Here is a 23,519-nt window from a genome sequence, read left to right as displayed (position 1 = left end):
ATTATGCCAAGGTCACGAGTTTCGAGCTAGGAGCTAACGGTACGCTGGCGTCGTTAAGAACGGTGCATGGATGGCGACCCCTTCATTCGTTCCTGCTTGCATTTATATTACTACTACTGCACTTGACGAACGCCGAAGCGGGTAGTTGGCAGATAGGTCAAAATCGAAGCACGCACTGCACGGGTGGTGCATCAACTTTGGATTTTAATGCAGTTGTATCATTCGATAACCAGCCCTATGCAATTCACAAAAAAAAAAAACCAAGAAAGAAAAGTACAACCATGACACGAACTCTTTCCCCCTTTTTGAATCCGTCGTACACTGTAGTTACACTGACAGAACATGTATATTAACATACAAAAAATATGGTGTAATTTACATCATCCCACATGTACATGTCCATTAACAACTACCAGCTCTCCACCAGCACCAGCACCTCCTAGACCGTATAAGCCATCCAGACCCGAATGCGCGCGGGGTGCAAGCCCATCTTCGACTTTGGATTCGACAAAGGCCTTGATTCGCGGAAGGACATCGTTGAGAACGTCGACGACTTTTGCTTTTTCTGGTGGGGAAAAAATATTGGGAAATTGGTCATTTTTTTTTTTCGTCAGTGATTTGTTTCCTCGACGCCGGGGAGGGGGCGGGCGGGGGGAGATGGGTTGAAAAGACATACGGGATGTAAACACCGCGTCGCCTAATCTCCGCTTAACCTTTTCATCTTCCAATACCACATGCTCGGCAGGCACGTAGATTTGATTACACTATTACAACAAACAAACAAGCATAAACATGACTGGATTGATAAAATTGATATGCAAAAGACTCACCTGCTTGAACCAGCTCAACTTTTCCTTATTTGACGGATTTGGTCTGACCAAGGAATGTAAGCCGGCCACTTGCACCACAGCCTTCACCTTGAGCTCGACATCCCTCGCATTGACAAGATCCATGATCGCCTGACAGCCTGTACCGTGCCCTATGAACACGACCTTTTCGCATTCGGACAGTTCAATGTAATTATCCCAAATGTACTTCATTAATTTGGATTCCATGTCGTTGGCTTGTTTCACGACCATCTTGGGGCCTTCCTGTTTAGTTGGGGAAGAAGGACCGGGCGAGTCAGTGAACAGCTGGCTGTTGCAATGGGAGTCGGGAAGGAACGTACGGGGTATTCGGTAGGTAGTTGCTTTAGGATATTGACATCGATGATGTTGTAGCCTTTTGTTTTAACCCATGAGACAACCGCATCGCTCGTATCGAGCTGGAAAAGGAGGAAAAAAATCAGATTGTTGGTTTACTCGCGAAATAAGCATGGTGGCGCCTTACAAGGTAGCTGTTCGCCAGGTGGATGTTGGTCGACCTTGCGCCGTCGGTCTCCACTCTCAGGTTACCACTTTGAGAAGATTCGTATTGTCAGAACAGTTTCCCCCCTTGCATAAAACGGGAGCTACGACTCACAAATCATGGACAAACACCACCAGCACTCCCTTTTCTCCAACTTCATACATATTCTCACTATTCGCACATCGAGTCAGTCCATCCTTTTCATACTGGCAAGACAAGGATAAGGACAATAGAAAAAACGAAAGCGACCCACTTGCAGATGATCTGACCGCCAAATGCAGCTTCTAATTCTTGGCTGGCCAATGGTATTTGATACAACTGGTGTTTGGTAAACATGTGGTGTGCGCGATGGATTTTCAGTAGGTCTGGGATTGTATACACGGGAGAAGTGCCATTCTCAAGCTCGGTAACTACATTGCTTCGTATCAGTTTCCATTTACTTTAAACGGAAGATGAAATGAGAAGCGGGAGGAGGGAGGGAGAGAAGAGAAGGACATACCTTCAGGCGGTTCACAAGCCTTTACATCGATGCACTTCCAGTACTTGCTCTGTTCAAGCGCGACCTGGTAGACCACCTCGGTAGCCGCTTCGGATGCTCGCATGATGCCCAGCTCGGGCGGGATTTCACCCAAGAGGACACGGGCGACGGCGAGGGCGGAATCGGAGATGGCTCGGAGATTGTATCCACCCTGTTATGATTCAGTCAAAGGGTTCAGTGTCGGGGGGTTGTGGAAGAGAGACTTACTTCAAGAGCGACGACAAGCTTGCCACCAGCCAATGAGCTGAGCATATGTGTCATATGTCCGTAAGCTGCAGGGGTGACACGACATTGACCGAGCATGTCTCCGTCCGCAGCATCGAATCCGGCAGAAACTGGGTTGTTGAGACTGTCAGTTTTCTGGACGGTTGAAAAGACAATAGGATCGATGCAAGTCAAAAAAAGGATTTACTGATGACGAGATCGGGGTCGAACTCGTATGCTATTGGCATGATGATCCGCTGGAAAGCATAGATATAGTCGGCATCACCGAAACCCGGTCCAGGCCAGGGGATGTTGACAGACCTGGCCCAGGCAAATATGAGCGTTTACATTCTCTTTTTTGAATAAACGGAAAGATAATACACCACTTACTTGCCGACACCTTCACCATCACCGACCATGTTGAGAGATCCGAAATCGCTGTTGGGGTAGAATGTTCCTCCTTCATGTCTATGTAATGACATGTAAAGTACATCACCATCATGCCAGAATGCTCTTTGTGTACCGTTACCATGGTGGACGTCCCTTTTTTGTGTTTACAGGGTCAGAGAAGGGTTTTCAGTCTAATGAACAAACGGACTTACCAATCCAAGATCAAGACCTTTTTGGCCAACCCTTCCCTCTGCATCTCCCTGGTAGCCACTGCAACGTTGTTGAAGAAACAGAAACCCATATGTTCGTTGGGCTCTGCGTGATGGCCCGGCGGACGTACGATGGCAAAGGCGTTGCGCACTTCATTCTTGCAGACTGATCGACATGCTTGAATCACACCTCCCGCAGAAAGACGAGCACAGTGGGCAGTCTCACGGCAGACGTAGAGGGATAGCTGATCGTAGTACTCTTTCATATCTTGAATTTGCTGATCGCTCAACACTAGAAGAGGGAATGATGAGTAGCTGGTCAATGGACTGGAAAGAGAGAATATGGACCCACGCTCCGTAGCCTGCACTTTATCCCACATCTCCTCGCCATGCACCAGCAAGACTTGCTCAAACTTGACCTCTTCAAAATCCAGCCTCTTCATCCGCCTGATCAACCCTTGCTCCGCCAGCCTGGTAAAGATCCTCTTGATCCGCATGGGATCTTCCGGGTGTCCGTCGCCGTTATCCATTACATTTTCTGCGGTGGGCATGTAGCCTTCCATGCAGTGCAGCATCATGAGAGGGTCGTAGATGTAGCCGGTACGGGCGATACGTGCTGCTGCGCCTGGCATGGCCATGGTTGTATGGCTGGGCGAGTTGCCGACGTTTGTGGGGGCGGCGGGGGGCGGGCCAGTGTGCATGGCGGCTGTGTGTGCCATCCTGCGGTGCGCTGGCGCGGGGCGGAGAGAAGGGGGAGCACAAAGGGGGGAGGGGGAGTGCATGTAGAGCACGAGTAATGTGGAGGGCTGATTAAGGGTGTCCCACTGTCTGCAGCAACACATCCACCGTACTGGTGCCTGCCCTCCACCCGGCGCTCCCTCGGAAATTTTGGATCACACATCGCATCTGCCTTTATCGCACATCCCGCACTCACCGAAAAATGGCGAAGCACTCTGCACACAAGGGCAAGGCCCCAGTCACAGACAAGAACAATAAGCGCAAGAGAGACGCACAGGATAGCAGCCAGGGGGACGCACCCGTCGCTCTCTTTGCTGCTGTCAAGGATACCGAGTTGGACGACATTTTTGCAAAGAGCGTAAGTGTCTTGCCCTTTTTTTTTTCTGCAAAGCGATCGATGCTCATATACCGACAATCCAGAATGCCTTTTCTGCACCTGCACCTGTTGCCAGTACATCAAAAGCTCATCTCCAGACTACATCTGCTCCCGCAGCCAAAAAGGGCAAGAAGAGCCCTTCACCCGAAATGGAAGAGGACGTGCGAGTAGACGATCAGGATGAGAGCGAGAGTTCCGAGGAAGACGAAGATGGAGAGGACAATGAGGCCGAGCTTTCCGAGATTGATGAAGAGTTGCCGGACGACGACGACGAGGATGTTTCTGATGCCGAGAGTGACAGTGAGGCGGCCAAGGCCAAGGAGACTAAAAAGACAAAGAAGAGCAAGCTCGGCAAGTATGTGCCTGCTGAGGAATCGGTACAGGACAAGAACAGGAGGACTGCGTTCATTGGTAACCTTCCTATCGACGCTGCAAAGTCCAAGGTGAGCTCTATTCTTTGCTTCCCCCCTTTTCGTTTGGATACGCCAATCTGATAATCGAAACGCAACAGTCGACATTGAAACAACTCCGAGCCCACATCATGTCATTTGTCCCATCTGCCAAGATTGAATCTCTCCGATTCCGATCTGTTGCCTTTGCCACCCCTACCGCTGCGCTCCCCACTGAGGATCCTGAGAAGGACGCCAACCAGCGTGCGAAACGAGAAAAGGAGCGTGCTGCCGCTTGGAAGGCCAAGCAAAACGCTGATGGGGAGGATGCGGAGCTTGACAAGGCCAAGGTGTTTATCGATGCCAAGGGAAAGAGAAAGGTCGCTTTCATCAAAAAAGACGTGCGTCCCTGATACTAGCTACCCATCATCTCGCATACATAACATTGGCTGACAAGGTTATTCATACAGTTCCACTCTGAGATTGACTCTTGTAACGCCTATGTCGTCTTTGCTTATCCCCACCCTGACCGAGCTGCCAATGTCGCCCCGATCCTCGACCCCTTTGAGGCTGCCGCCAAGTTCATCGCGTCTGCGAACAGCAGTACCTTTTCCGGGCGTACGATCCGCGTCGACTCTGTCCGCTTACCTTCTTCTGTCGGTCTCGCCGGCGCGTCCACTTCCCTGAGCAAGCGGGACGCATGGCTGCCTAGTAACACGGATCCCAAGAAGAGTCTCTTTGTGGGCGGTTTAGACTATGCGGCCAAGGAGGAGGATGTCAGGGTGTTCTTTGAAGAGTTGGTCAAGGCTGAGAGGGGTGCGAACAAGGAGGGGAGCGGAAAGTGGGTTACTGGTGTGAGGATTGTGAGAGATAAGGAGACTCAGCTCGGTAAAGGTTTCGGTTACGTTCACTTTGCTGTGAGTATATTCCCGAGGAAAAGAAGAAAAAGGGTCTTATGCTGATATTCAATAAAATAGGACCGAGAAAGCGTGGAAGAGATTCTCGCAATGGACGCTAAACAAATCAAATTCGCCAAACGAACGCTTCGTGTGCAGCCATGCAAGACCATCCCTACCGCCAACACTCTTCAAAACACTATCAAAAAGATCGCTGCCGGCTCTGGCGGCGCTTCAAAGGACAAGACCAAGAAAGCTTATGTCCGACCGGGTGTCATCCCCAAGGGCGACCCTGCGCTCGGTGACAAGCTCAAGAACCTGTCCAAGGAGGAACGAAAGACTATCAAGAGCTCTGACGCTGATCGGCAGGCGAGGAGGTTGGCGAAGAAGAAGGCCAAGATGTCGTTGGAGAAGGACAAGGCGAAGGGTGCGGTCAAGTTGACGTTGACAAAGAGCGAGAGGGAGAAGACGAGCGCGTCAAAGAAGCCCAAGGCGAAGAAGGGGAAGAAGAGGGCGCCGTCTGCGGTTGCAAAGATGAAGGGTTCAAGGGAGTAGACGTGTGTATTTTTCCTGTGACTTGGATTATTCTCGTGCATGATGTATTGGCTTTGTTAATTATTAATGGCGACGGCTTGTTCGGCCTGTTCGGATTTACGTCGGCGATGTCCGTTGTGATAAGTGCCGTTTTATATACGTACATTTATATTTTGTGGGGATTTTTGTATTCACTCCACACACAATGCCAGGCCCGACACCGTCAGCGCACCAGGTGCTCGTGTACTCGGGCCCCGGGGTGTCGCCGCTCTCCCTCTCGCACACCCTCCTCACCCTCCGCCTCCTCCTGCTCCCCCACTACACCGTCCAGCCCGCAGCCCCAGACCTCCTCGCACTCCAGCCATGGGAACCGTCCTGCGCACTCCTCGTCGTCCCAGGCGGCAGGGACCTTCCCTACGTCGACGAGCTCACGCACAAGCGGCCCGTCACAAACAGGATCAGAGAGTATGTCCAGCAAGGCGGCCGCTTCTTGGGCATATGTGCCGGAGCGTACTTTGCCAGTGCCGAGGTGAGGTTTGATGTCGGAGGCGGTATGGAAGTTGCCGGGAAGAGAGATTTGGTGCGTTTTTTTGCGATGTGGAACAGGTTTCGAACTGCGTGCTGACGGTGCGAATCAGGCCTTTTTCCCTGGGCCTAGCAGAGGACCCGTATTCCAAGGTTTTCAATATGCGTCTGAATCCGGATCCAGGGCTGTCGTCCTCAACCTCGAATCTTCCAAGCTCGAGACACTCAACCACATCTATTATAACGGCGGCGGCCAATTCATTCTCCCTTCGCCTCCCCCTCCAAACGTCCAAATCCTCGCTCGCTTCCAAGAAACTTGTTCCGACCCATCAGGACAACAACAACAACAACTCGTCGCCGCCGTCTTCACCCAAAACGGCAAGGGCTGCACCGTTCTCTCCTCTGTCCATCCAGAATACCCTCTCTCCGACCCTCCGGCGAGTAACGCCATTGCTAAACTGGACGTGCGGCCGTCCCAGGTGGAGGTTGAGATGAGCGACAAGGCTCGTTTGTCGTGGGTCGAGGAGTTACTCATCAAGCTCGGTTTGACCCCTCCCGAACGTCTTACCGCCGCAAACCGGGCCAAATCCTCAGCCGACTCGGAGCACGAGGATGAAGACCCGGCTCTCCTCCTTCACCCCACTCACCCTTCACCCATCTTTTTCTTGTCTCATCCCAACCTGCCGCAGTTACCCGAGGCAGCTGTGAACAAGCCAGAACTCAAGGGCAAGATGGAGCAAAGAGATGGGTGGGATGTTTTGAGGGATGCGAACGATGAGATTCGTTTTGGTACGACGGAAGCTACCTCGCCTGAACGAGCAGCCTCTGAAGATGGTATCACGCAATGGCTTGCGCAAGCCCGTCGTACCCAGCCCGTGTTCCCACCTTCCGTCGAAGATCTTTCGATACAATCCGACTCTACCCCACAACCTCCCTCTCCACCCGATTTGCACGCTCTCACCAAAACCATCCTCCTTCCTTCGCCTTCAGTCGAATACTCTTCCAGATGGACTCCATTGTTCAACTTTTCTACTTACTGGGATGAGCTTGATCAGGCAAGGAAGAGGAGCGGTAGACGTTCAGGCGTGATGCGGCAGGGATCGGATGGACAGGGCGAGCGGTGTTCATTGGGTGACTGTGTCTTGTACGGTGAAACAGTGACGAGTACTCAGACGATGCTTGACGGCAACCCCCTTCTCCTCACCAATCTCCCTACACCGCTCGTCTTCCTCGCGTCTTTCCAACTTTCCGGCCGAGGTCGAGGCTCCAACATGTGGTTATCCCCACCTGGCTGTCTCCAATTCTCACTGCTTCTCGACCTCCCCGCTTCCCTTTCATCCAAAATGGTTTTCATCCAATACATCATGGCTCTTGCCGTCTGTGAAGCTATCGATGAGGATGGGAGATTAGGTGTTAGAATCAAGTGGCCGAACGATATCTATGCCGAGGTTGAAGGCGTGGGTGGGACGGAGATCGGTAGTGGAAAAAAGGGCAAGGCCAAGTTGGGTGGGATCTTGGTGAACACTAGTTTTGTCGGCGGGAAATGGAGAATTGTTGTTGGTAAGCTTTGCATTTTTTTTTGCAACCCATTTTATCCTACTTCACCCCCTTCTAATGACCTGTTTCTACAGGATGTGGTATCAACATTCTCAACGCTCTTCCCACATCATCCGTCTCCCAACTACATGCTTTACTCGCCGCCAAACTTTCTTCCACATCATCTAATAAACCTCTTCCGCCTGCACCTACCATGGAGGGTACCTTTGCTCGCATCATGAGTTCCTTTGATGCGAAATGGGAGCAATTCATCGAGGAGAAGGGTTTCAAAGGGTTCATGGATGAATACCACGGAAGGTGGTTGCATTCGTCGGTTTTTTTCTTTTTCTTTATCCCCATTGATTGTTCCGTTTCCATGATCTCATACTGACTTTTTTGTTAATTATTAGAGGGCAAGACGTTCTCCTCACTACCACCGAACCCCACACTCGCGTCCGTATCCTCAGTATCACCCCAGACCACGGTCTTCTCCGCTGTATCCCCATCTCCGACAAACCTAAAGCCTCCACCGGTCTCACACCCCTGTACAACAGGGACATTGACGCCGGCGAGGATGATCGTGGTTCGTGGTCTTCTTCTCCCTCTGTTCCTAGGTCTGGAGCTGCTCGAGCCCAAACGCAGAACCACTCACCGTTTGTCGACCTCCAGCCAGATGGGAACAGTTTTGATTTGATGAGCGGGTTGATCAAGCGGAAAGTATAAGGGGTTCTGTGTATTGTAGGTATAAAAAGCTCGACATTGACATCCTGTCTTTATGAAAGGTTGTACTCCTCTTTGCATGGTTTGTAGTGAAAAGCTAATCTCTACTAACCCTCGGCTTTCCTTGCTGACCTTTTGCCTTCTCTCTTCTTTTTCTTTTTTGCTTTTTTTATGTCATTCCTTACTCGATATCGCAACTCAGAACCGAGCTTAGACACGTCGGCAGCCAATTATCCACGCTGCCGATGTCACAGCTATCGGAAGATCAAACCCTCTCGTTCATAGAGCTTTCCTCGACCAATCTCAACCTTGCCGTCATTTCGATCGGCGAGGTGTGGTAGTCACCTCTTTTTTTGGGCCCTGGGAAGCTTACTATGAAGCCTTTTCCCACTTCATGGTGTTCCTCTACGAGACATTCCGACATTTATTTTGGAAAAAAGGTCCACTATATGGTCTGACAGTAGCGGCCGACAGTGAATTGATGTCTCTGCTTCTCTCTGTGGACTGCTCTTGCCAGGCTGTGTATTGGATCTTTTTTCTTCTTTTTTTTTCTCATTTCCCTTTTAGCCATAATTTATCATTATTATCCGAACCCGAGCTTAGACACGTCTGCAGCCTACCCTTTTCCCCCGCTGCCGATGTCACAGCTATCGGAAAACCAAAATTTCTATCGCCAAATGCTCGCCTCGTCGTGGTGGTCTTTTCGGGCCTACTCGGGAAATGTTTACTGTGCTTCGGTACAGTGGCAGATCCCCACGAGGCATACAGAGCAGGAACCTTTCACTTTCTAGCTCGGGCAAATTGCGGACACATCTTTCACCTTCCTTTTTTTTGCCATTTTTCATGCATCATGTGCATGCGTCAGCCGTACGCACGAGGTCTATAATACATTATTATCCCCAAACCTATATCTTATTAAGCCCTTGTCGATCTCGATGACCCTTTATCCTTCTTTCGCAATGAATAATGCCCATTAAACGCGATCCTAATAGCCAAAAACCTTACATCGAGATCCGCGTGCGCCCCAGCCATGTGCACAATGCTAACCACTCTGTGTTGGAAACTGTTTGAACACTCTCGAATTCGAATTCGGATGGACTGTAGTTGCTCCTCAGAACGAGTAGGATCGTCAGACGAGGTGGATGGGGTGTAGAGACCTCGTGAGGCGTCACGTTGTCGGTCGAGGCGGGTTGCTTCCCCAAGTGACCACGCGTAGAGGTCATCCTGTAGACTATGGTAAATGAACGCGCTAGTCGTTGGAAAGAGCAAACTTACCATGGCATCTTTGAATTGTAATATAAGCTCCAATGCATCTCTCACAAGATCCAAAAGTATCTCCTATGATAACCATCAGCTGCGTTAATGGAAATGGATTAGCATTTGAGGGCACCCACTTCCTTATCTCTCTTCGCACTCAATAACAGCACTTTTCTCACAACCCTACTTAGGTACTTTCGATGAGCTGTGATAAGCGCATCCAAATCCCCTTCCCTTTTCGTTGTAAATTCGATCAAATCTGCCCATGAGCATTCTATAACCTCCAGCTGACAGAAAGCTTGTAGTTGACGAAGAAAGTGGACCATCTCAGCCTGGACGATGCGACAATGGTGCCAATCATTGTTCAAACCGGGTACCCGCTCATACACTTTAGACCCGCTCGTAACCCTCATCCAATTTTGGGTCAAAACTACCTCTACACGTTTCAACCTCCAGAGATGGTTGAACAATCGATCGTAATCACCCATCGCACGATGATCCAACACGGCGTTGAGAGGAGCCTCGACCTTGTATTGAAGCGCAAAGCAGTCCCACCCTGTTTCGCCGTGAGAGTATTCGAGGATACGAGCGTCCAGACGGCGGAGGATATCGGGAGAGTCGTATTGGGCATTGGAGCCGCGGATGGCGGACTCGAGATCGGAGGTGAGGTGGTGGCGGTAGAGGTTGATGGCGGGCTTGGAGAGTCGAGGGCTAGAAATGATCAGCATGAGAAAAGTGACCTTGGTTCAGCACAAAACTCACGCCATAGCTTCCATTAGTAGCTCAGTGAAATCACCAGCTCCTAACATCAGGTACGATTTGAGCGCTCGAAGGTGATCAAGCAATCTGAATTTGTCAAAGAAGATCTCTAATAAACGCTGAGAAGCTATTGAATAGGCATCGTCGATGGATCGTTCCAAGCCGGCCAAATCGCTATACTTGAGTGCTACAACTCTGTCAGACATTGACCCTCTTTTACATCCCATGAACTCACCTCGTCCTGCATTGGCTATCTTGGCTTGCGTCTCGATCCAGTCGCTATCATGGCAGCTATACCTGATAAAGTTCAAGCTCCGACCAGTGGAGAAAATCTAAATAAGAGAAAATCAATTTTTCAATCGACACATGGTTTCGCGATTCATATTAGACGACCTACCTTTTTTGCAAAGTCCTCGCCCACAAACCCAGGCACCATCTTTTTCACAAACACATACTTCTTTTCCCACAGCTTATACGCCTCCTCTTCTCCACCATCTGCGTCCATGCCCATCTCAAAGCCTACATCACCAGTCGGTGAAATTTGGCCCTCTCGAAATGAAACGTTTTCAGGGTTGAGCTGCACGAAGAATTCTTTGAAGGGATCATGGAGCTCGCCCGAGAATATCCAGCGCTGGAGAGTTAGGAAAAATGGTTTTGAGACCTACGGGAGCGCTTAGCACAAATGTGAGAAAACTATTCCTGATTTACCTCTTCAAGAATCTGGGTGGTGAAATTCCGGATCAGAGGATCACCATTACTTGTGTGTGAATGTAGTTTGGATACTAAAGCTCCACCATGGGTGTCTGACGACCGGGCATGTCAGTTCCTTCATAGTCATCCACACGATTGACTCACTCTTCGCCTCATCCACAATAGTACTCATCTGCTTCAACTTCAACTTCATATCCTCGGTCCATAGTCTGAGTCTCAGTAATGTGAGACCGCTGTCAGGCTGCTCTCCACTGGAAGACGCCGTGTTCATCTGGGATTCAAGTACAGCCAGTAGTCGGTGGTATTCCGAAAGCTCATGATGAAGAAAATGGCACAGACTCTTAAGATGACAGTATAAGAAATCGTCAACTTCATTTTGCGCGGATCATGCATTGTGACTGACCTGTTCAATCATCCCTCCTTTGCTATCCCCAGCTTGTCTGGAGTTTACAAAGTTTGTTACACGTCGATAAAGCATTCCCATCTCTGACAGCTGCATCAACAATGTCCTGGTGGGTTGAGATATCACTCCATCCTAATGCTTGTCAGCATGGTCTTCCCTCCATACATAATCAGTAGATTTCACCTTTTCCTCATCAGCAACGATTTCAATACCGACTACTTCGTCATCATATCCCTCCTCAATAATGGGCCCTTCCTTGCCTAATGGGAATCCGGTTCCCTCGCCTTCACGACCTCTTTCGGTAAGATATGGATTCTGTTCTTTCGGTGGTGAAACGGCAAAGTGTACATAACGCCCGTCTATCCCTTGAAGGAGGTAAAGTGTATCCCGCAAGAGCAAATGCTGAGGAAACGGTGGTTGAGCTAGAAACATTCAATCAGTCGAGGGAATAGAGATTATAATCGGCAACTCACAGCGATTAGCACGCCATTGATTGATAATATCCGCCTTAGCCTTGCCTTTGGCGTCGAAACCTAATAGGGAAATGTTTGGCACGGCGTCGACCAATGGTTGTCTTGACGAGCTGGGCTTTGTGGATGGGAAGGTTGGTGGCGGCATATTTTTGGGCGATTTAGAAGATCCGGCAACAGTCGATCTGGAAGCGTTGTTTGGATTGATAGGGGAGAGAGCTGCTAATAATTCCAAATGAGGATTGGGTGATGACAATAATTTCTGGCAACCGAGTGATGAGTTACTTCTGTAATCACGGGTTGCGCCCAGACTCACACCTCGCTCGAGCTTGTTCCAAATCGCATTGAATTTGAGGGCCTTCTCAGCGCCCCCTTCTTTCGCTCCAGAGCTAGTGTAGGCATAGATCATCCTCTTCACTGTCTCGGGCAGTGTCTCTGCAGACAGAGGAGTTGACGAAGGAAGGTTGCTATTCAAGATGTCAGCTCTAACGACCAATCTACGCCTACGCGATAAAACAGACCTGTCAAGGATTTTCTGACACCATTCCATCATCTCGGCAACACTTTCCCTTCTTTCTTTTTCTTTTGGATCATCTGTCCTTGTTCCTCGGACTGGGGCCAGTGACGGGACAAGAGAATATATGAGCTGTTCGAGAGGGGGGCGAGATACGGGCATCGCTGCTGTTCCCCGTGAGGAGGAGGCCACTGAGCTTGGCCTTGGTACCATGATACTGGTGTACGGTGCTGGACAAGATGTTCTCTTGGATTGAGTGCTGGTGTATCTTTGGTTGTTGTTGCCCAAAGCGAACGCGAACTACGCAACGCGTGCAAACGGAATTAAATTGTTTACATGTTTGGTGTTACGTAAGTGTGTTTTCTCGGCATCTGCCGTAGATTAGAGGAGATCGGGTTTCGGAGATGGCCTGCCGGTTATCTTGTCTCGTCGAGCCCATACTGAGACGCAGCGAGTGTCACTATCGAGTCGGTCACTTGATAGACACACTCCGCAAGCCGGCCTGTGTCTCCAACGGCACTCTGGCCTTTCTCGACCTCACAATACTACTCCAACGTCTTCCTTTCACAATCCCTGTCACTTCTCTCGCCTCACACCCATCCTCCGATTCCACCGGGTTACCAGCTTCTGATCCCGTTCAGACCTGCCCTAGTCAAATCCCCAAAGATTACTCGGACCATTCAACCGGTCATACATCCTCTTAGCGTTTCCTTTCATACCCTCGCTACTGCCACTTCTTCTCTATCGACTCGCACGACACCATTTCAGAGTGCACGTGTGCCACTATAAGAGCACGCTCATTCGCTTATCCGACCTTCATACTCTTCATTCAATCTCCAAACCAAGCACCGTATACAATGTCAACTCCCAAAGTTGTTACCTACCTTAGATCCCTCGAGGCCGTTCGTGACCGCTCGAGGCAAGTCTACAATCTCGGTGTCGACGGCAAGCTTGATCACTGGACGTTTGACGAGGCAAAGCTTGCCGACATAGCCGATTACTGCTCCAAGATCATTGAAGTGAGTCCGGTATGATTTGTTGTTGGATACATACTGATGAAACACTTACAGAGAGACTTTGGTGTCGACTACGCTTCCATTCCTCGTACGTTACCACGCCCCGTATCGTTGCCCAGCACCAGCTAAATCTAGCTTCTCTTTAGCCCACTGTAGGCGAGGCCACTTTATCACCCCTTCCAACAATCGAATCGCAACCCTCCTTGCCAAACCATCTTTCCCGCCCAAGTCAGAACCACTTTCCCGAGCTGGAACTCTTATCGATCTTTACCTCGTCTCAGTCCTCCTCGACGCAGGTGCAGGTCCGGACTGGACTTTCACCGAGACAGACGAAGAAGGTAACGAGACCTGGAAGGGAGGTCGAAGCGAGGGGCTGGCTGTTGCCAGCTACCACATGTTCATTAACGGATTGTTCTCTAGCTCCGGCAACAAGTTCCAGGTTGATGGCGAGTTTCCTTCCAACTGTGCTTCGACGATATGGCTGACATGGTAAAAAAGCAAACGGTTTGAAGAAACTTACACCCGAGCTTCTCGCCAAACATCTCCAAGTATCAGAGGACAACCCTATGACAGGCCTTGAAGGTCGCTGCAACCTCCTGATCAAGCTTGGTGATGCTCTTGCTGCTCGGCCAGACCTGTGTGCTACAGGACGACCAGGCGATCTTCTTAGTAAGTCCACCCTTATCTTAGCTTGCCAAACGGAAGTTGATAACCCCGTGATAGAATATTTCGAGCCCAAAGTCAAGGACAGTCTCCCTCTCTCAGACTTTTGGTCTACTCTTTTCGACCTCCTCCTTCCCATTTGGCCTTCCCGAGTCACACTCCCTTCCCACCCCACATACCCTCTCGGCGACGTCTGGCCCTGCACTTCACTTTCCAGGTCCCTTGATCAAGCTGGTATAGACAGAGAAGAAGGCGACGACTTTGTGCCATTCCACAAGCTTACTCAATGGTTGTGTTACTCGCTTGTAGATGCTATCGAAAGTGAGGCAGGATGGAAAGTTGATAAGGGTCTCGGACAGACCGGATTGCCCGAGGTGAGTACCAGGCCGTCTTTCGCCTTTTTTTGCAGGACTGATAATCTATGCCCTTTGTCTCCTGTAGTACCGTAATGGAGGGCTCTTTATTGATCTTGGAGCTCTCACCATCAAGCCCGAATCACTCGGAGGCAATGCTTATCCGAACGGTAAGGACAAACCTCCCGTCCTTGAGCCTTCCCACCCCGCCGTCATCGAGTGGAGGGCTGTGACTGTCATCTCCTTGTACGTTTTCTGTTCGCCAACCAGGTCGCAGCAAGATAAGCTGATGCTACTTCAGGGATCGAATTCATAATCTGCTATGTGAGAAGCTCCAGGTCGGCAAGGACGTCCTGGCCCTCGCTCAGGTCCTAGAAGCCGCCACCTGGAAGGGAGGTAGGGAGATTGCCAAGGAGAAGCGAGCTGGTGGCGGGCCTCCCATAGACATTGTCAGTGACGGTACCATCTTCTAGGAACCATATCCGCGTTCGTTGTACAATCTCATACCCAGCTACCGTTGTCCAATCATGCAGAAATTGTAAATAGTATAGCCCTAATGATCGTGAACTGCATTCTACACTACAGACGCTCTCTGTCTCTGCGTTCCACCTAATGCCCGTGAGGGTCAACCTCCTCCTTCTGCTCCGGCGCAACCTGTATACTATCGTCTATCCTCAACAAACTCGTCGCCGCCTCCAACGCGGACTTCAAACTCTTAATCTTACTCATCGTGGGCTCCAAAACGCCGGCTTGCCTGTTGTCAATCACTTCACCGTTGATAAGGTCGAGACCATAATACATGAGCCCTCTCTTGGGATCGTTCAGAGGGGCGTTCTGGGCAGCGTTATGGTATGCACGGAGCTTGGCGACGAGGTCGGTAGAGTCCTTGGCGGCATTGATGGAAAGAGTCTTAGGGATGGTGAGGAGGGCAGCGGCGAATTCGGCGATGGCAAGTTGTTCTCGAGAGCCCTGCGCAAATGTCAGCTCATCAGTAACAAAATACTTGCTAACAACTCACCAAAGTAGTGGCGAAATTTTCGAGATAGATGGACAAGGCAGTCTCAACAGCACCACCACCCGGAACCACACTTCCACTCTCCAACGTTCTCTTGACAATGGACAACGCATCGTGCAGAGACCTCTCCATCTCGTCAAGCATAAAGTCGTTGGCACCTCGCAAGATAACGGAACTAGAATTGACGATCTTTGTACCCTTGACAAGAATCAACTCATCGTCGCTAATCCTCTCCTGAACAACCTCTTCGGCGTAACCCAAGCTTGAAGCTTCAAAGGTCTCATCGCCTTCAAGATTGGCAAGAGATGAGATGAGAGTGGCGCCAGTGGCCTTGGCAATCCTTCTCAAGTCCTCCTTCCTGCATCGCCTAACAGCCATCGCACCAGCCTCAACAAACTCCTTTAACACGAGGTCGTCGATACCTTTGGTAGTGAGAACAACGTTCGCGCCAGCAGCGAGAATCTTGCGGACTCGTTCGAGGGTGATCTCGGATTCACGCGCTCGAATGGCTTCAAGCTGATCGGGGTCGTCAATTGTAATGTGAACACCAAGGTGCATACGTTGCTTGGCGAGGTTCATGTCGAGACAGGCAATTTTTGCGCCAGTGATACGGGTCTTCATAGCTGTGTCCTTTGTTAGCTGGGCCCTAGTGAGAGTATGAACATTGACGTACCGTGAGAAGCGACAGTACAGTTCAAAGCGTAACCCTTAACCATGAAACTTTCCCTGGCAGACTTTCCGTGGGCCTTGAGAACGTTGACAGCCTTGACAGGGTACTTCTTTTCACCCTTGGCGTTGATGGTCTTGACGGCAAGCATAGCGTCGACAGCAAGAGGTGCGAAAAAGTCATCGTCGGCACCGAGGATCTTAGAGCTCATAGAAGTCTTGGCAACGTTGATCAAAGAGTCCTTGCCGAGCTTGTCAACCTTGGTTGAAAGCTGTTCGGCCATGTATCTGCACGCCTCCTTGCACGCAAGTCTGTTGCAGAGTTTCAGCGTGATTAGCATTCACAAGCCGAAATTCAACATACCTGTAACCGGTGATCACAGTGGTGGGATGGATCTTATTCCGCACAAGCTCATTGGCCCTTCTCAAAAGCTCAGAAGCGAGGAGAACGACAGAGGTGGTACCGTCACCGACTTCTTTATCTTGCTGAGTTGCAAGAGAAACAAGTACCCGGGCCTAAAAACGTTATCAGTCGAGCATCAAGGATATTGAAACAGTGATACTAACAGCAGGGTGGGCAACTTCCAAGAGCGAGAGAATGGTAGCACCATCGTTGGTGATAGTGACATCTCCGACATTGTCAACAAGCATCTTGTCAAGACTGAAGCAAAATCAGAAAGGACTCGCGATGATCAATCAGGAGATTTCACAACGTACCCGACAGGTCCCAAAGATGACTTGAGGATGTTGGAAACAGTTTGACAGGCCATCACTATCCACCTCATCAGTTCCAGCTCTCTATTACACCCTGATCCTTCCTTGTACTGTCTGACAATCGACTAACCGTTGGCATCCCTAACTTCGGCACCACTTGTTCTGGTACCTCCCAAAAAAAGGCCCTAGCACGATTGTCAGCTTTCATGAAAGAGTCCCATGGAGAATGACTCACCGCCCTGGGGTCGCGCTGGTACATTGTGGAGGCCATTTTTGGTTGTTATAGAGGGATAAGATATCGTAGAGAACAGCTTGATTGACGCGCGAAGAATGTCGAGGAAGCTCAGAGGCGAAAGGGTCTCAGCGTGGCCAGCGGGATCAAATAATTGTTCACCTCCACCGCCATGGTCCGCGACGTAGGATGGCTCTCACGTGACCAACACCGGTTAAGAGAAACGACGAAGGGAACAAGTGCAATCTGCGTCTTCATCATCTCTCGATCACCAATTACAGACCGTCACTGTCTCTTATACACCATGAACCGCCCCATCTCCACACTTCGCCTCGTTCTTTCCGCTACTCAGCCTCGCTTCGCCCCGTCACCTGCCGTCCTTCGCCCATTTGTATCCTCCACACGCCTCTACGCTACCCACCATGAAACGGCTTCCCCGCATTCTCAATCACAAGCCACAAGCGATCTTTTGAAGGGGCTCGGAAATAAGACGGGAACATCTTCTGGTACCCAAGACACTGTCGGGCCATTCCCTCTTGGAGTTGGGCCCAATGGCCGTAGGAAGACTTGGAAGTCATGGTCTGACTTGAACATTGGAGGAAAGCGTAAGCATCAGTCTTGCAGTTCCAACAACGTCTCAACTGAAGTCTAATACAGTGGTCCGTACAACGCAGCAGACTGGTAATCTGACTGTCATCCTTTTCGGAGGCGCCCTTTTTGTTGTCCTGACGTTTGCTCTCACAACGGAATTGTTTGCAAAGAACTCCCCTTCTGTGCTCTACTCCCATGCCATAGATATGATCCGCGGTTCAAATGCTGTACGTCTGATCAACATGTTTATTCTAAACCGTACTGACAATCCACAAGCTTGACGCGTACCTTCTGCCTCCTCTTAAATTCACTCATTCCCCACATTCCTCTGCACCCGTCAGAGGCTCTCCTCCAATCGCTCATACCTTTATCCGCAACCCCACTTCAGGCAAGGATCATCTTGTTATCTCTTTCTGGATCCATGGTAGGGCCAAAGACGAAGAAGAGACTCTTTCATGGATAAAACAAGGTTGGAGGTCTGCTGTCGCTTGGGGAAAGGAAGGCATGGATATGTTGGTGGGCGAAAAACCAGAAGATGTGGTAAAGGAAGATGTGGAAAAGAAAGAGCGAGTGGTGGTTAAGAAGGAACCCGGAACGTTATCCAGATGGTTCGGTGGGTTGAATTTGAGGTCGACTGCTGGATCTCGGGTTCCATTAGCAAAAGAACTGCCTCCTGCTGGGACATATACCGTGGGAGAAGCTCGAGGAGAGTATGTCAAGGTACGTTATCGTCTATCTACTCGTCAGGCTTGGCTGACTTGTGATTTTCTGCAGGATGAGGCTGGAGAGTTCCAAATGCTCTCGCTGATAGTCGACATACCATCATCCAAGGCTTCCTACCCTGGACGAGCTGTCATCTTCCAAAGCCCCGAGGCGGAAACCGAGGGCCTTTTAGGCAAACGCATCCGATGATTGTCAGCTACGGAACGGGTAAGGACAGAATCAGAAGTTTCTCGCAGCAACAGATGTGTAATGCATTTGTTGTAAAAGGTTACTCTTGTCTTTCCACTCTTCGTGTAGTAAATGGGCTTCTGGCAAGTTCGCATGCTGATGCCTCAAATTTTAAGCGTGTGAGGAGATCATATACTAAATGTGAGAGCTGTGGTTTAATTCCGGATCTTAGGAGGAAATGTACTAATGAGAGGATGCCCAAGTATGCTGGTATGCGAGAAATAAGCAATTGTGCCGATAAGTACAGATGATAAATTACAACAATGCTTGTGCTTTGGCTTTTTCCGGGCAGCCGTAATCAGATAGGAAGACCTTTCTATGCCATATCCTATTTTAGCTGCTCAGAACAGATGTGCGAAGACGACGAGATGTGAGAAGCAGAATAGGGAGCGAAGTCGTTTGACTATTGTTTAACGGCGTATAGAGCCACAAGGCGTTGTAAGTACCTTGAGTACGGATTTAAAAGCTAACTCCAAACTTCAGCGTTGTCATTTTACTGGGGTATATGGACCCACCTCATCGAGACAGCCCTCGATCATGCCTTCAAGATCTGTAAGACGATATCCATAAGCAACTAATTCAGGTAGAAATGAACGGAGTTCCGAAGAAATAATTCGAGAATGTAGAGAGCCAGCCTGTGCCAAGGTAGGGGAGTCTAAATAAGCCTAGGTTAGTCGAGCATCTTCCGGTCATTGACGTAGAATGAATTTACTCTCTGGCATGTAGCAGGCTACTGGTACCCCGATGTCCTGGACATATGCAGAGAGACCACTGTGAGGCAGTCAGTTGGTGACATCGTCATAGATGAAACAAAACCTTACAAGACCCCTGCCGATCTCACACACTCACTGAGCCTAGCAGCCATCATTGAATCAACTGATACATTCACGGTTAGTACTTAATCTGTCCATCCCGGAATCCTGGGCTTACTGCCATTAGCGGCTAGTGCCTTCTCGATAGAAGCATTCCACTGGAGTAGACAAGGGGGCAGATTTTGACTAGACGATGATTCCTGTTAACATATCAGCGCTTCCCATTTGTCGGACCCAGAAAGCGGACCTACATATCCCAGACAATGCTCAACGATTACAAGTAGACCGCCATGACGAAGCAGTCTTGCAAGGCGCTCAAGAAAAATGCCGTAGCTTTTGTACGTTCTAGCCAGACCTTTTACTTGGATAACGTCTGAAAGTGAAATAGTCAACTTGAGGCGTAGAGTAGCGAGATACCTCCTACTGACCAAATGAGCTCGAAGGCCACGGCAGAGGACGGGCAATGTCTGCAGAAGAGAAGTCCAGGTTGCCATGGTGAATTCTTTCTCCAGTATATGACTTCCAGTCTGGCCTGGGATGAGGCGATTAGGGGAGGAAAGGAAGGAAAAAGAGGGAGAAAAAAGGTAGAAATCTGCTTACGCGAGAGTCACAACATCGGCAAATGGTTCAGCATTGGCTAAAAGTGCAGCCCATTGACCTAAAGTCCCATCATTTATTATATAGAAAAAAATGAGACAGTTAATGAGTTGGAAGAAGAAATACACCATGATCGCTGTTAGTATCCTTTGTCATGGAATGGGAAGCGGAAGGTATGGGCGACTAACCACTGCCCTGTCCGCGAAACCGAGGGTCAGGGTGAAGTGAAAGAAAAGGATAAACTTGATGTTTAAAGATGCTCACAGTACCCACGTCAAGAACTGCGCTACGCCTACCAGAGGAGTGGACCATGGAAAGATGGCTGTGGATGACCGAGGAGTGGTATGGCTCGACCACTATACGGTGCATGGTGTCCAGCTGCTTTAAGCTATATAAAGTAAGCGCTTTACGCTGCTGGGGATAAACAAGTACTGCTCACCGCTCTTTTTTATCAAGCCTTGAGACTCCATCAGCCCACCCCATTCTGTGAGTAGAGAGCCGATAGCTTGCAGGAAAAGTGAATGAAGAATCGAAGAGGGTAGATGGCCTCGACGAAGATGAAGACTGAAAGGGAAGACGCATAGTAGATGACTAACTGTATACTGACTGTGAAGAAACGATATGATAAAGCTCTCTACTATGACTCTTAGGCTGTCAAGGAGTGAGGACAAGCAGAGGATGAACACAGGCATTGAAATCCGCAAGAGTCATCGCCTCAAAGAAGTTCATACATCTCGACATAACTCTAAGAGTGAGGGATAGTAACGCTCTCTCGACGCTAATCCAAAGGACGGCCATCATTTTGTGTCTGTGTTTGCCGAACTAAAGGAGATAAAGTTGCTCACTTATTACAAGCTATGGCTCAATTATCCTATCCAAGCGTCAATCCCCGTCGGTGATTATTAACACCCTCAGCAGGCCCTTTGCACACCTTTTGCTTCTCATAATATCCCCATCCTCGATATAACCAACCCAGGATTAAGCCTACCATGAGACAGCAAGGGATGCTACGCTGAATGCTAGAAGCATTCTGGGAATCATCTTTGATAGGAAGGATGAGAATGCTTGTACGGTTAGTTTTCAGTATATGTTTCTGCCGCTTTTAGTATGATTCTCTCATGTGAAATACCACAGTCAAATATATCGCTGTAAAACGCCCTTGCGGATTGCTGACGCTACTTTCCAATCCGCAGTTATCTGTGCTGAAGAAGCGAAAGGAGTTTAAGGTCCTTGGCGGTATGAAATATAAAAGGAGTCGCGTCGACGAGGGGGCCGAGGGTTGTCACCCCTTACACGGCGGGCGTCACAGGTACAATAAGACGAGGCTCCTGAGAGCGGGTGAAAGAGAAGGAGTGGAAAACCGCTGTCCTTTGGTACAATATAGACCATTGTGTTTTATATTAAAATCCATTAAGAAGATAACTCAAAGACCTGCGTGGATAATCTGAGTCGACAACGTCAAAGGCCGATCAGTGATGGCTGACAACTGATTTGATCCCCCACCACAACCGCCCACCTTTCAACTTCCGTCATCGAAGCCGAAGTATGTGTTGAGATATATGAATGTCACCGTTCTGTTTGTGGTCATCGATGATCGGTTTGTCCTGTGTTGTATCCGCCGGTCTTTCATTCCAACATCTGAAACGACGGGGTCCGTCACGTGTCTCTACAGTTAAAAACAGACGATTCAAGTTGTAATAATAACGTCATCATTTGCTGGCGGCATCTTTGTTGGCGAAGTTAGCGAAGGGCGGCGGGACTGCTGTCAATCAGCGCCGATCTGATATTAGGTGGCCAGTTATGGGTAAAAGTCAAGTTTCTTTTTGTCTTTGAATGCTTGATTGATTTGATCCATTTAGAAGCAACGCTCCATACTATCAACAAATAGAGCTCCAGATACTTTTCCGAGGGCTTAAGAACGTACAGGGGACTGCACGTCAAGCTAGAGCTACCGACGGACGGCTTGCTTTTGAGATTACGTTTGAGCCGCCAGTGCTCTGATATGCTCTCCTGGTTCGTAGGACACGATGAGAGAGTCATCAAAAGAGGGGGATCAGGCTATGGAATCACCACTACTGCTAGTTGTAAGCGGTCTGTCAGGAACCATTGTCGCAATCACTAATTGTTAAAACACAGCCGTTGCATCTGTAAGCTCAATGAGGCGGATACTTGAGAAACAATCTCACAGATATGATAGTATGGACAAGGACCTCCTTCAAGTACGTTAAATCGATGGCACGGTATTGGCAAAGGTCCAGAGATGTGAGCGCTGTCTTAATTGGAGTGAGCGGGGCTGATTGCAGGAGCAGTGCTGGATCGACTGGCGGCTTTATTGGACTTCTTTCGGTGCGTTCGATGATTGGCTATTAGCTTCACTACTAAAGCTTGATCTTCTGAAGGGCCTTGCCATATTTATCCTTGTTGCAGTTATTGCCGGTATCTACGTCTATAACCGATATCGCAAACGCATACCTCCCAAATCATCAAATTCCTTTATTTTTGGGATTTTTTCCCCCCCAAAAAAACCTATCCTTCCAACATTATTCCTGTCCCGCCCTTCCACAGATCCTTATGCTCAAGGTCCCTCTGCCTTGGAGCTCAATGAGACACCAAAAGCTAGCAACTTCGGTTACGCTTTCACCCGTCCGGTATATACTCGGCAGAGGAGCTCAGATTGGGATCTGGTCTTCGATGGAAGTCCTAGTCCGAATTCCCAGCGTAATGAGCGGTCAAGAGGAAGTATGGAGATAAACATGCCCGGCGAACCTGGAGAGGCGGTTTGGCCGATAAGAAATATTCACCACAAATCCGTCAGCCCATCACACAGTACGTCAAGCTCAACGTCAACATCATCTACACAGAGGGAGAGAGAGCGGGAACGGGAATATCGAGAATACAGGGGAAAAGGGAAGGCTCTTCCTGAACACCGATATGATCCTTCGTTCTCGCGCTCTAACCCATTCGAACATCCACATTACGCCGCAGATTCTAGTAACCTTTCAGCACGTGATGGTCAAAATTCCAGAGGGCGCGAGCCCTTGTTGAGGACGGATAGTGGTGATGCTTATGACTCGGCGGACATGGAATATTGCGAAGAGAAAACCCCCCGGATACAGCAACATGACGAATAATCGTTGCGTGAGAGTTATCCAATCATAGGCTTAACAAGACTGCCCTTTATTCTGCCAGTTGTGATTCAACGTCAGATGAGGGTGGATATTCTTGTTTTCGCGCTAAAAGGATAAACACTTACAGAAATACCTGTGGCAAGCACTTGATAATGTATCCAGTGACGTAATGTGGTGATTGGACAACGCCGCTACTCAATCACATCATCTTCATTCATCTCTTCTTCTTGCTTTTTGAGATTTCTCGTGCCTGCATCATGCACTA

The 23,519-nt window shown here is 49.4% G+C and overlaps 8 protein-coding genes across 9 annotated transcripts; 5 read left to right on the top strand and 3 right to left on the bottom strand.

Annotated features, from left to right (window-relative positions):
* Positions 1 to 380: 380 nt before the first annotated feature.
* CNBC6490 (hypothetical protein) lies at positions 381 to 3,470 on the bottom strand (the record flags this gene model as incomplete). The annotated part of the gene is made up of 13 exons (XM_771167.1): positions 381 to 565; positions 677 to 764; positions 831 to 1,091; positions 1,169 to 1,264; positions 1,330 to 1,396; positions 1,462 to 1,518; positions 1,601 to 1,757; positions 1,847 to 2,036; positions 2,093 to 2,220; positions 2,298 to 2,410; positions 2,480 to 2,632; positions 2,692 to 2,980; positions 3,041 to 3,470. The coding sequence occupies 13 exons, from the start codon at positions 3,468 to 3,470 to the stop codon at positions 381 to 383; spliced, it is 2,214 nt and encodes a 737-aa protein (XP_776260.1).
* Positions 3,471 to 3,628: 158 nt separating this feature from the next.
* On the top strand, positions 3,629 to 5,642 carry CNBC6480 (hypothetical protein; the record flags this gene model as incomplete). The annotated part of the gene is made up of 5 exons (XM_771166.1): positions 3,629 to 3,784; positions 3,847 to 4,245; positions 4,314 to 4,592; positions 4,662 to 5,108; positions 5,169 to 5,642. The coding sequence occupies 5 exons, from the start codon at positions 3,629 to 3,631 to the stop codon at positions 5,640 to 5,642; spliced, it is 1,755 nt and encodes a 584-aa protein (XP_776259.1).
* A 184-nt stretch (positions 5,643 to 5,826) lies between these two features.
* On the top strand, positions 5,827 to 8,405 carry CNBC6470 (hypothetical protein; the record flags this gene model as incomplete). Of its 2 annotated transcripts, XM_771164.1 has the most annotated exons (4): positions 5,827 to 6,201; positions 6,260 to 7,706; positions 7,778 to 8,012; positions 8,093 to 8,405. In XM_771164.1, the coding sequence occupies 4 exons, from the start codon at positions 5,827 to 5,829 to the stop codon at positions 8,403 to 8,405; spliced, it is 2,370 nt and encodes a 789-aa protein (XP_776257.1). The 2 variants fall into 2 exon arrangements, with proteins under 2 accessions (XP_776257.1, XP_776258.1); XM_771165.1 differs by lacking the exon at positions 8,093 to 8,405 and having other exon boundaries at positions 7,778 to 8,073.
* A 912-nt stretch (positions 8,406 to 9,317) lies between these two features.
* CNBC6460 (hypothetical protein) lies at positions 9,318 to 12,411 on the bottom strand (the record flags this gene model as incomplete). The annotated part of the gene is made up of 10 exons (XM_771163.1): positions 9,318 to 9,626; positions 9,678 to 9,740; positions 9,797 to 10,370; positions 10,422 to 10,750; positions 10,816 to 11,079; positions 11,127 to 11,221; positions 11,274 to 11,469; positions 11,533 to 11,657; positions 11,745 to 11,954; positions 12,006 to 12,411. The coding sequence occupies 10 exons, from the start codon at positions 12,409 to 12,411 to the stop codon at positions 9,318 to 9,320; spliced, it is 2,571 nt and encodes an 856-aa protein (XP_776256.1).
* A 962-nt stretch (positions 12,412 to 13,373) lies between these two features.
* Positions 13,374 to 15,021, top strand: CNBC6450 (hypothetical protein; the record flags this gene model as incomplete). Its single annotated transcript, XM_771162.1, has 7 exons — positions 13,374 to 13,535; positions 13,587 to 13,620; positions 13,679 to 13,978; positions 14,031 to 14,201; positions 14,256 to 14,569; positions 14,637 to 14,794; positions 14,850 to 15,021. The coding sequence occupies 7 exons, from the start codon at positions 13,374 to 13,376 to the stop codon at positions 15,019 to 15,021; spliced, it is 1,311 nt and encodes a 436-aa protein (XP_776255.1).
* Positions 15,022 to 15,157: 136 nt separating this feature from the next.
* Positions 15,158 to 17,214, bottom strand: CNBC6440 (hypothetical protein; the record flags this gene model as incomplete). The annotated part of the gene is made up of 8 exons (XM_771161.1): positions 15,158 to 15,517; positions 15,567 to 16,186; positions 16,237 to 16,541; positions 16,594 to 16,745; positions 16,797 to 16,890; positions 16,947 to 17,001; positions 17,074 to 17,128; positions 17,179 to 17,214. 8 exons carry the CDS (start codon positions 17,212 to 17,214, stop codon positions 15,158 to 15,160), a joined length of 1,677 nt encoding a protein of 558 aa, XP_776254.1.
* Positions 17,215 to 17,479: 265 nt separating this feature from the next.
* CNBC6430 (hypothetical protein) lies at positions 17,480 to 18,678 on the top strand (the record flags this gene model as incomplete). The annotated part of the gene is made up of 4 exons (XM_771160.1): positions 17,480 to 17,780; positions 17,833 to 17,993; positions 18,043 to 18,486; positions 18,541 to 18,678. 4 exons carry the CDS (start codon positions 17,480 to 17,482, stop codon positions 18,676 to 18,678), a joined length of 1,044 nt encoding a protein of 347 aa, XP_776253.1.
* A 3,450-nt stretch (positions 18,679 to 22,128) lies between these two features.
* CNBC6420 (hypothetical protein) lies at positions 22,129 to 23,257 on the top strand (the record flags this gene model as incomplete). The annotated part of the gene is made up of 5 exons (XM_771159.1): positions 22,129 to 22,210; positions 22,263 to 22,273; positions 22,324 to 22,388; positions 22,436 to 22,472; positions 22,526 to 23,257. 5 exons carry the CDS (start codon positions 22,129 to 22,131, stop codon positions 23,255 to 23,257), a joined length of 927 nt encoding a protein of 308 aa, XP_776252.1.
* Between the last annotated feature and the right edge of the window lie 262 nt (positions 23,258 to 23,519).

Source organism: Cryptococcus neoformans, chromosome 3 (assembly GCF_000149385.1).
Source record: "Cryptococcus neoformans var. neoformans B-3501A chromosome 3, whole genome shotgun sequence".
Classification (NCBI taxonomy): domain Eukaryota; kingdom Fungi; phylum Basidiomycota; class Tremellomycetes; order Tremellales; family Cryptococcaceae; genus Cryptococcus; species Cryptococcus deneoformans.
Note: the sequence above shows the minus strand (reverse complement) of the source record. Positions and strands in the feature narration are given on the sequence as shown.